Genomic DNA, 9,887 nt, shown 5'->3' on the forward strand with positions numbered 1-9,887 from the left:
GAAACGTATATGCAGGGGGGAGGGGGGTGGATTTTATTTTTTTTTTTGAGGGGGTGACCTAGTAAATTTCAGAGTTGTTGGACACAACAGCTTGTTCCTTGTGGCAGGTGCCCTGTTCCAGGTCTTCGGATATGTGTGAGAGCATATCGGCGACCAGGGTGCCGAGTCTTTCCGAGATGGCCTTGCCGAGCTTTTGTCCTTCGTTCCTCAGCTGGGACTTGGCTTCGAGATAGAGATCGATGACTTCGACCTCGCTTTTGCCCTCGAAGAGCAGGGCGACGGACACGGAGTTCAGCAGGTCAAGGTATCTGCGCTTGAGCTCCTCCCTCGCCGAGACCACGCGTCGGTAATACCATCTGAGGAACGTAAACGTGTGTGTGAACTTGTTGTAGAAGTGAACTCGGTCGGAGGGGAACTTCAGGTTCAACTTCAGGAAATTCAGCAGCTCGCTCCTCTGCAGGTCTCTCGGCGTCGGGAGAGTCCTGAATAGACGCAGTTCCTTCGGGTTCGGGAGCACGGCTCTTTGGAGGTAGATCTCGAGTGGGGTGAGGAATGCCTGCGTGTAGGACCTGAAGTGCTTCAAGATGTGTCTGCCAACGACACCGGACGGCGCATTCGCGTTGATCATCTTTTGCATCTCGGCCAGAAATTGAGTTTGCGACGGGAACACCTGCTGGTGTTGGGTAGAAATTTTGTCTTTGTCGCAAAAGTGATGCGCGTCCGACCCTCCTCGCAGCACGATCCGATTCGGCCAAGTACTGAACGCCTTGAAGAAGTAAGGGTTGGTGACGCCGAGCAGCTCGCCGAATACGGACGGACCGCGCTTCTCCTCGAAGGAGGCATTGAGATCTCTGATGGTGAAGAACGGGCGAAAGTCGCCCTGGTACTCCAGCGGCGAAATCAGGCTGACCAACAGCAACACGGCCTGACTAGACACGTCCGGCGACGGGGAAATAATCCAAACCGACTCGGCCAACATGACGAGCTCCCAGAGCAACCAGAGCTTTGGGAGCAAGTAACGAAAAGTTGCACAAAAATCAAAATTGTACGAAATATTTTTACACACGCGAGACAGATGCGCAAATCCCAAGAGCTGAACCTCCTTCGACACGAGGAGCCGCTCCATGGGCGGCCATTCCAACGTGTCCCTGTAGGCAGAGCGCAGCGCAGCCTCGCCCGACTGAAAGTAGACGGGTCCGATGATGGACATCATCCATCTGTAAAGCGCAAACAGCTTCGACTCGAATACGGCGACGACGCTCTTTTGCTGGAACCCCCTCGGTGAGCTCTGGTCCTGCTCTTGCCTGAAGAACGCCATAGCGTTCAGGTACCGTGATTCATTGCCAGGGTCTGTTTTCGTCAATGATGGAAAAAATTCCAGTATCCGAAAAAAAAAAAAATAAATACGTACATTCGTCAACAAAGCGAAAGGCATAGATGGTGTCTCGCTTCTTGACTTCACATTCAGGCATGGACGAAAATGCGCTTCAAGAATGGCTTAGCAGGGGCGTAGCTTGAGATATAATTTTTCTTATACATACATAGTAGAAAGTGTCTTCCTTGTAGTCCCACTTCAGGAATCAGAAACTCCAATTCTGCATAAAATTAGACAAATCCTCGTCCTCTAAGGGAGAATTACGCGTCGGCGCGTGCGATACATACTTTGCCCACTCTCCAAGTCAAAATTGACAACTGCTAAGCAAACCAGATATTCGGACCTTCTGTGTCTAAGCACGCCGCTATGGTATTCAGCGCACATGAAACAGTACGGCAGCGCCCACTCGCTATAATGTGTAGCGGCTTCAAACCTGAATGCCCTTCAACGCACAAAAAAAACTTTTTTGACCAAATTTGGGCCCAGAGCTAGTAACAACACCAGCAATCGAACGGGCAATCGGGCGTGTCTTCAAAGGCGGTCAGCAAACGACTCACGGGGAAGGTGTACATGCGCAAAAAAAACGAACCTCCACCCTTGTTGTTGAGCCTCAACTCCTCTTCTGTGTAAATCGGCAATCCATCTATGTACCGTCTTTTCTTGAGAAGACGCGGTTGCCTTTTTTCTGCCGGGTCTGAACCGACGCTTGTTGTCAGCTCTGCCTCTCGAGGAGGTGGTGCCGCCACCTTAGCCGGCCTCTTGGCGCGCTTCTTTCGTTGACGGTCACCTAACGCCTTGGATCGACGGGGACGCTCGTCGTCGGCCCTATCGGCCTTGGACGCGCGAACCCTCGAGACGTTTTCCTTAATACGGCTGACCAGACTCTCGATGGAGTCTGCACCTCGATCACACGGCCCCGTGGGGGCATGCAGCTCAGACATCACAGGAAGACGACAGGGTTCGATTTTGTCGCTAAATCCTTTTTGTTTTTTTTTATTTTTTTTTTTTTCATATATCGTCTAAGAAAGATTGAATGGCCGCTTTCAATTCACCGCCATTCCGCTTCAACAAGTTCTCAGCGACGTCTAAGGTCAATTCGAGTTCGGTGGCAAGCAACTTAACGTGCTCGGCGGAGACGCTTATCGCAGCGAGCCACTCTTTCTTTTCCTTTTCTTGCTTCTTCAGTTGTTTCTGTCTTTCCGTGAAGCGCAGGAACGCCTCTCTTGAGTCGCTCGCGATCGAGACCTCCACGTCTCTGTCGATCTTGCTCATATCCGAGGCCTCGGATGCCACCACAGCACTTTGACTCTTGGCCATCGCACTCGTAAAAACCAAACGGGGAATTTCCGTTTAACTTGCCCTTTGACGACAAAAAAAAAACAACGAACGGACGGGACACGCTCTTCTGCTGTATTTGGGCTCTTCTCAAGTCTCCTTGACGATCAACACGGCTCTTGGCACCAAATCTGAAAAAAATCGGATTACCAATCTTTTTTTTTTTTTTTAAATTACAAACCAATAAAAAAAAAACGTACTGGCTTCAGCTAGCGTCACCGTCAGCAACTCCTGCTCCGAAAAAACTCTCCGAGGAAAATTAGTAAATAGGGAAAATGATGTCTTCGATACCCTCTTCGAAACAAATGCATGGACGGCCTTCAACTTCTCTGTGCTTCTGAACTTTTTTATCAGCAGTTCTCCATCTGGGAGTCTTATCTGGAAAAAAAAAATAAGCGAAAAAATTCCCTTCAAAATTTTAGAAACACACCCAACGCACCTGTAAAGTACAATCCAATAGCGATGGATCCTCATCTATTTCAGTCGAATCGAACATGTTCTGCACCTCCACCTGCTTCTCTACCTTGTTTCTCTTTGAAGACGACGACGAATCGTAAGAATCTTTCCTCGGCCTCTGCTTTCCCTGCGTCTCCTTTTTAGGCTCACTCTTAATCGAGTCTCCAATAAACAGACTCGGCGGTCGATCCGGACTCGGGCTATCCACCAAAATGGGTTCCTTCTCCACCAACTGCTGCTTGCCTCTCTCCTTCAGCAACTTCGTATAGTTGACGTCTTCCGGATAAGCCAGTAAAGTCTCCTGCAGCACCATCACCAGTTTCTGAGCCGACGTGAACCCGTCCAATGAGAGCACTCTCTCTCCTGTTCGACCGTCTAAAACCCCAATGTGAGGCAGTCTCGACACCTGGTACCAGCGACTGTGTCAAAGAAAAAGATCAATACTCGCAGAACGTGTGATTTTTTTCTTTTCACAAAACGTACGTATAATCAGACGCCTGATTTGTGCCCTCGTAAATCTGCATCAGAACGAAAGAAGTCTCCAAAAGCTCCTGCACTTCGTTGTTAGACCAAGTGTCTCGATTCAACAGCTGAGAATCAAAAAGCGTTTGGTCCTGTAAATTGACAATCAAATACCGGTGCTGTCCAGCGGCATACTTCTTGGCCTCCTCAAACGTCCCTGTGAAAAGATGTTCCAACGGCGGGCGAAACAACTCGGCCAAGTTGCTCGCCTTCCCTTTTCGAGTTGTACCTGAATCTTAAAAAAAAAAGTTCAATATTCATGCGCGATTCAACCAAAAATGTCTCTCAGGAGAAATACCTAACGACTCTCGCTCGCTTCTAAAATCTCGAAACGCCTCGAAGATGGTTCTGTTGTTGTCCATGCGCCGTTTGGACCCACGCTTGAACTGCCTAGAGGAAACCACGTAGTCTATCGAATCTGAATCGTCGAGAAGACATGTCTTGACTGGCTGTATGGGTGGACGACAGTACTCGGAATCAACGTGGTTATCTTTTGAATCTGTGGGATACTTGTTCGGATTTTCGAAGAATTGTTCTAATGCCATTTCTAAATTACCTTGAGCGCCCTCGAGAAATTGCCTGGCGATGTCTTCATCAGCTTGAGTAATGCTCACGAAGCTCTGCAAATCCTCCTTCATCTAGGCTAGTCGTTCTCGAATAGAGGCCTAGAAACGCGCCAGAGGAAGGGTAGCAATTTACCTCAAAAAAAAGAATAAATTCTTCAACGCAAAAGGATTCTAAAGTTGAATTTTTTTTCCTCAGAATTGCCTAATTTTATAAAAGACTGTACGACAACCACCCCTCAACAAGGAGGCGACTCGTCGCGGACGCGAGACTTTCGTTGATCGCTGCGTCGATCGAAGACTTCCTTTCGGTACAAAATTTGACACTTCAGCACGCGAAAATTAATAACGTGAACGAGCAGCCATCGGAGTCGACAAAAGTGCGCACTCACAAACCGTCGATGTGGAAGCGGACGCCGCTTAAACGGGGAAAAAAATGCGAACTGGTTTCACCGAAGGGGACCTCAAAAAAAAGGCGCAAAAAATCTTTATGTCACATCATTTTTTTTCAGTGTTGCGACAAAGAAATCGTAGCCACGCAGAAGAAGTGCTAATCGCCATACAATAGTGCAATTGATGTCCCGTTGCTCCGTCCCACTGTATTGTTCTCAGCCATGCGAAAGTCAATGCATTACCTTTTCCTCTTTTTGCTGGTGCTGTCCTGCCTCTGCCTACAAACAAACGCAGTGATAGTTGGCATAGATTTCGGCAGCGACAGTTTCAAGGTCGTCTTGGTAAAGTCGAGATCGACCGACATCGTTTTGAACCGAGAGTCAGAAAGGAAAACAATTAACGCATTCTCATACTCGCCGCACGGAAGAGTGTTCGAATCTTCTGTTTTGCAAATGGTACGCAGCAGGTTTTTTTTTCTGACGCGTGAGAGTCCCTCACGGATGCGTCTGTGAGCGTTTAGACCCTAATATGTCGCATCGCAGATGGAGAAAAGTCCAGAGCAAGTGTACCATCACTTGAATTTGGCCGTCGGGAGACGTGCCGAGGACTTGAATGCGACGTGGATACGCGAGCTGAGGCAAAAATACCACATGCATTGGCTGAATCACGCCGTTCTGGAGCCTGAGAGTGACCAGTTGAAAAGAGTCGGGGATCGAGTCAAAGACCAAACGCTGCTCCTAGAAGAGCTCGTGGCTCAAATCCTATCTAAGATAAGAGATTACGTCATGGAAGAAACCGACGCCCTATCCATCGACTGCGTAATAGTGGTTCCGACACATTGGACGTGTCCGCAGCGCCAGGCCATCTTGGACGCCGCGGTCATCGCGAAGGTCGGCGTCCTATCTCTTATCAACCAAAACTTGGCTTTGGCCATAAAGTATTCCACCGACCTCAACATCGTGTCGAACACGCCTTACTATGCCTTATTCTACGATTTCGGCGAGTCCAACCTCCAAGTATCCCTCTATCAGTTTCAGCTCGGTGCGAGCTCGAAAAACACAAAAAATCTTGTACCCAATTTGAACATTTTGGCACACTTCGGCGACGAGCTTGGTGGCATCGACTTTGACAATCGCATCATCGAGCTGCTGCTCCGCCGTCTCAAGGGGAAAGTCAGCGACCAGCTGTTGCAGGAACCGCGAACACTCTCGAAACTTCAAATCCACGCAAGACATGCCAAAGAAGTCTTGTCGGCTAACAGGTTTGTCCAGGTCTCTATCGATAGCCTCACCCCGGACTTCGACTTCGAAACCCTCATCACTCGCGCGGAGTTCGAGGACGCCGTCAAAGACCTCCTCGACCGAGCCATCGCTCCTATACAAAGCGTTCTAGAAAAATCAAATCTCACGCTCGACCGAATTCACGCGTTCGAAGTTTTCGGCGCCAGCACGCGTATCCCGAAACTCCAAGAAATGCTGGCCAACTCCCTCGCTCCCGTCTCTCCCGGAAGGCGCCTCAACACCAACGAGGCGGCCGCCTTAGGCGCGGCCCTCTACGGCGCCATGCTGAGCTCTCAATCTAGAATGAGGGAGTACAACTTAGAAAGAGCCTCCTTCGTTTCGCAGCCGACCCAGGTAAACGTGTCGAAAGATTCCAGCTCTGCCTGGGAAGATCTCCCCCGTGCAGCTGACGACTCTGTCTACAGCAAGTTCACCGACGCCATCAAGGCCGACGCCTGCTCGCAAATCCTCCCAGATCTCCTGCGCCTGAGTTCAGCATCGTTCACCGGCGAATTCTGGACTTTTCGTGGCATTTGTGAGCACCGAAGCGGCAAAATCCACGACGCCATTTCGTCGTTCAGAATCGCCGTCCGCCTCGACCCTGAATATGTCATGGCATGGAACAACCTCGGCGTCGTGCTAGATGAAATCGGCAACTTCACCGAAGCCATTCAGTCCTTCGACACCGCTCTAACCTATCAGCCCACCTTCCTGAAAAGCATCTGCAACAAAGCCAACACGCTGCTTCATCTCAACCAATCCGAAAACGCGGCACTTCTCGTCAATCAGGCCATCGAAACCGAACCCAACTCTCCCATTCCGTGGTATGTCCTCACTCAAATCTATCTCGCCTCAAACAATACCGACATGGCGCTAAGGGCTATTTCTCGCGCCCTCGACCTCCAACCATCTCACCTAGCTTTCAAAATATCCCAGTGTCAAATTCTCGCGCGAGACGAACACTCAAACGCGCCCGAATGTACCGACCTTCTCAACGCGACCACCATTCTCGACTTTCGCGGTATGAGCTTCGCCCTCGACGAACTGGCTATACAAAGCCCTCCTAGCGCCCTCGATGGCAACCACACCGCGCTGTTCGCGCAAGGCACCTTCTTCAACTCGAAGAAAACCCTAAAATACCAAACCACCCACAATCTCCTCGTCCAACTCTCCTACCCAGATGCCACCCCCCTCCCCCACGGAATTCCGCGGGACCTCGAATCCTACCTCGTCTCCTGGCCCCCCGTAGACGAGTTGGCCAAGTCACAACGTACCATCATCGGGTCAACCGTCAAACTCATCTTCGAAATCAGCCGCAGCGGCCATTTGCTCCTCTCTAAAGCCAACGCGGCCGTAACCTACCTCGACGTATTCACGCAGACCTCTCCTCCCAGCGACGAAGCCCCCGACACCCCGCCACCTGTCAACGGAACCCTCGCAGAAGACCTGTCAAACCCTTCAGCGACCAACGATACACAAAATGTCGTACCCACAAATCAACCAGAAGAAGTGCACTTTTACGGCGTAGAAACCGTCAAGTTGAATGTGACCAAGCTAGGACGTCTCGGCCTATCTCCCGCCAAGCTCAAGGAATGTCAGGCCCGCTTGGAATCGCTGGACCACGAAGACCGAGTCATCCGCGAAAACGACCACATTCGCAGCGACTTGGAGTCCATGTCGTACGGCGTCTCCGAGCTCCTGGAAGATGATCAATTTCGAAAATTCTCTACCGAAGAGGAGCGAGCGGTCCTCTCCTCCAAGGCGTCGGAGTACATAGAAATGCTAGAAAGCACTGAAAAAACAGACAAAGAAACGTTTTCTGTATACAGATCCGACCTCTCCAACCTTATAAACATTGTCAAGAGCCGCATTTCCGAGCACGTGAAGTTTCCAAAAACTGTCGATGAGTGCGGTATCAAACTCGGTGCGTCCAGGATTCGTCTAGACGAAATCATCAAAGTGCACGACTTGACAGACGACGAAATTTCAGAAGCGAGTTCTCTCCTCAATTCGACGTCGGAACTTGTCAAATCCTCGCAGCAGGCAATCAGCAAAAAGCCGCTCACGGAGGACTATGAAATGACCAGCGAAGAGCTGATGAGAGAATGCAATCGCATCGTCAGTCTTATCGACAAGTTGAACAAAAGGCCAAAAAAAAAAGTCAACACCGAAGCGCCTCCTAACGACAGCACCGCGCCAGAAGAGACAAATCAAAAGGATGAACTCTGAGGTGATGCCTTTTGTCGTACAGCTCTTCTTTAAGATATGACAGAAGTGTCTGAAAACCAACAAGGCGCTCATTTTTGAGCGGCGAGTGCCAAAAAAAAAACCAAGGAAAAAGAGCTTTTTTTTTTAATGTCGTATTTAGTCCTCTAAAGGTTAGTACAAAAAATATATGCGGTTTTATTTCACACGAATACGGGTAATGTCTGACCTGACTTATGTTTCGTGAAAGCTGCTGCAATCGACATCCATCGCATACAGACGAGAAAATTAGAAACCAAAAAATTTGGTCGCAAAAATGGCAGAAGTGTTAGAGCAGCAGTTTAGGAGACTGAAGGATAGAGTTGATCAAGTGTTTACTGAGTGGCCGATTTCACCAGAGTCAGAGAGAGAAAAAAGGAAAATGTGGACCGAATTGTATTTGTTAAATAAAAAATACTTGGATTCGAAGAACCAGCTGAAGCAAAAATTGATAGATGTATGAAAAAAGGAGTCCGAAAAAAAAAGAAGGAAAAGAGTCTAACTTTCTTTTTGTATGTGTTTAAAAAGGAATATGAGTATGCTTATCCACTTATGAGACAGAAACTGTCCCTGAGGCCACATGTAAAACGGTCTTCATGTATTATGGGTGCATTGCGTTTGCTTTGTTTAGCTTTGGAAACCATTCTCTTTTTCCCCATTTTTGCGATCTTTTTCCCCCTGAGGTGGACGGTATGTGTCAATTGATGGAGACCTGTCAGCGAAGAAATGTTTTGCTGACTCATTTTTCGAAAGCACCCAATTCTGAGAAGCCTTGGATTCAGAAATAAGCAGCTACCGTACGATTACATTCCTAAAATGTGGGCGAATTGTGCCATGTTTATATTAGGAATTCAATGCGACATAGAAGGCTGGGAAAACGTCAAAGAAATTTACGACGAAGACCTGTCCACCATCGCCCTTTTCGAACATTCTAGCTTTATTGACTTCATCGTCGTCCTTGCACGAGGTGGGGTTCCGTTCAAATGGATTGGGAAACGCGGCGCCTTCCAAATTCCACTCATGGGACAAATGGCGTGGTTCGCAGGAATGATTTCAATCGACCGTTCGAATTTGGCCTCTGCAAAAAAAAGCCTTCATCAAGCTGCACACGTCATCCAACACTACAAAAGAAGCATAGCAATATCACCTGAAGGAACAAGAAGCAAAGTAGGACAACTCATGGAATTCAAAAAAGGTGCATTTCATTTGTGTCTATATTGTAAACTCAACCCCACACCTATCATCATATTCGGGGCCTACCATCTGTGGCCATCCTTCCACCTGTTCCCAAGTTCAGGAAGGGTAGTACTGAGATTCCTAAAACCAGTAAGTCTAGATAAATACCTGCCAAACAACTATAACGATATGCTGAACGACATCTACCTCGTCATGGCAAATGCCATGGAAGACGTCCCAAACAGCATCTTCCTGCCACCTACAAAAATGTGCATCTTCCTGTCCTATGTATCTATGACCCTAACTCTGTGCATCTCTGGGCTCATCATCCTGTCCGTCGTCAAACTTTTGTAAAAACAGCATTTTTTTAACGGTTCTATAAAAAAACATGATTACAAATCATATTGTTACATACACCCCCGAAAAAAATGCGACTCAGGGGCCTCGGAGATCACCTTCGCAAATAACCGGCTACGCCCTCTGAGAACACATCTGCAAAAAGAACAGTGAGGCGAATATACGGCGTTTTTTTACTTGGATTTT

General features: G+C 48.5%; 4 protein-coding genes across 5 annotated transcripts; 2 read left to right on the forward strand and 2 right to left on the reverse strand.

The window, feature by feature from the left end:
* Nucleotides 1-10: 10 nt before the first annotated feature.
* Nucleotides 11-2,330, reverse strand: LOC126330060 (protein DENND6B-like). 2 transcript variants are annotated; one of them, XM_049996303.1, is made up of 5 exons: nucleotides 1,965-2,330; nucleotides 1,663-1,904; nucleotides 1,542-1,595; nucleotides 1,412-1,485; nucleotides 11-1,350 (listed from the first exon to the last, which is right to left on the reverse strand). In XM_049996303.1, exons 4-5 carry the CDS (start codon nucleotides 1,470-1,472, stop codon nucleotides 59-61), a joined length of 1,353 nt encoding a protein of 450 aa, XP_049852260.1. In that variant the 5' UTR covers nucleotides 1,473-1,485; nucleotides 1,542-1,595; nucleotides 1,663-1,904; nucleotides 1,965-2,330; the 3' UTR covers nucleotides 11-58. The 2 variants fall into 2 exon arrangements, with proteins under 2 accessions (XP_049852260.1, XP_049852259.1); XM_049996302.1 differs by having other exon boundaries at nucleotides 1,542-1,904.
* Nucleotides 2,331-2,339: 9 nt separating this feature from the next.
* Nucleotides 2,340-4,402, reverse strand: LOC126330062 (UBX domain-containing protein 7). Its single transcript, XM_049996307.1, has 5 exons — nucleotides 3,987-4,402; nucleotides 3,650-3,923; nucleotides 3,150-3,585; nucleotides 2,911-3,088; nucleotides 2,340-2,841 (listed from the first exon to the last, which is right to left on the reverse strand). Exons 1-5 carry the CDS (start codon nucleotides 4,324-4,326, stop codon nucleotides 2,801-2,803), a joined length of 1,269 nt encoding a protein of 422 aa, XP_049852264.1. The 5' UTR covers nucleotides 4,327-4,402; the 3' UTR covers nucleotides 2,340-2,800.
* Nucleotides 4,403-4,761: 359 nt separating this feature from the next.
* Nucleotides 4,762-8,266, forward strand: LOC126330058 (uncharacterized). The gene is made up of 2 exons (XM_049996299.1): nucleotides 4,762-5,099; nucleotides 5,187-8,266. The coding sequence occupies exons 1-2, from the start codon at nucleotides 4,866-4,868 to the stop codon at nucleotides 8,151-8,153; spliced, it is 3,201 nt and encodes a 1,066-aa protein (XP_049852256.1). The 5' UTR covers nucleotides 4,762-4,865; the 3' UTR covers nucleotides 8,154-8,266.
* A 179-nt stretch (nucleotides 8,267-8,445) lies between these two features.
* On the forward strand, nucleotides 8,446-9,698 carry LOC126330064 (uncharacterized). The gene is made up of 3 exons (XM_049996309.1): nucleotides 8,446-8,625; nucleotides 8,697-8,858; nucleotides 8,922-9,698. The coding sequence occupies exons 1-3, from the start codon at nucleotides 8,446-8,448 to the stop codon at nucleotides 9,696-9,698; spliced, it is 1,119 nt and encodes a 372-aa protein (XP_049852266.1).
* Nucleotides 9,699-9,887: the final 189 nt, after the last annotated feature.

Source organism: Schistocerca gregaria, unplaced genomic scaffold (genome assembly GCF_023897955.1).
Source record: "Schistocerca gregaria isolate iqSchGreg1 unplaced genomic scaffold, iqSchGreg1.2 ptg001247l, whole genome shotgun sequence".
Taxonomy (NCBI): Eukaryota; Metazoa; Arthropoda; class Insecta; order Orthoptera; family Acrididae; genus Schistocerca; species Schistocerca gregaria.

Coding starts and splice junctions, on each gene's coding strand:
- LOC126330060 (XM_049996303.1), bottom strand. CDS start 1,472: ATGCCTGAATGTGAAGTCAAGAAGCGAGACACCATCTATGCCTTTCGC. Junction 1,351..1,411: donor CTTTCGCTTTGTTGACGAAT/GTACGTATTTAT, acceptor TGACGAAAACAG/ACCCTGGCAATGAATCACGG.
- LOC126330062 (XM_049996307.1), bottom strand. CDS start 4,326: ATGAAGGAGGATTTGCAGAGCTTCGTGAGCATTACTCAAGCTGATGAA. Junction 3,924..3,986: donor AAGCGAGCGAGAGTCGTTAG/GTATTTCTCCTG, acceptor TTTTTTTTTAAG/ATTCAGGTACAACTCGAAAA. Junction 3,089..3,149: donor TATTGGATTGTACTTTACAG/GTGCGTTGGGTG, acceptor TTTTTTTTCCAG/ATAAGACTCCCAGATGGAGA.
- LOC126330058 (XM_049996299.1), top strand. CDS start 4,866: ATGCGAAAGTCAATGCATTACCTTTTCCTCTTTTTGCTGGTGCTGTCC. Junction 5,100..5,186: donor AATCTTCTGTTTTGCAAATG/GTACGCAGCAGG, acceptor GTCGCATCGCAG/ATGGAGAAAAGTCCAGAGCA.
- LOC126330064 (XM_049996309.1), top strand. CDS start 8,446: ATGGCAGAAGTGTTAGAGCAGCAGTTTAGGAGACTGAAGGATAGAGTT. Junction 8,626..8,696: donor TGAAGCAAAAATTGATAGAT/GTATGAAAAAAG, acceptor GTGTTTAAAAAG/GAATATGAGTATGCTTATCC. Junction 8,859..8,921: donor TTTTCCCCCTGAGGTGGACG/GTATGTGTCAAT, acceptor ATTTTTCGAAAG/CACCCAATTCTGAGAAGCCT.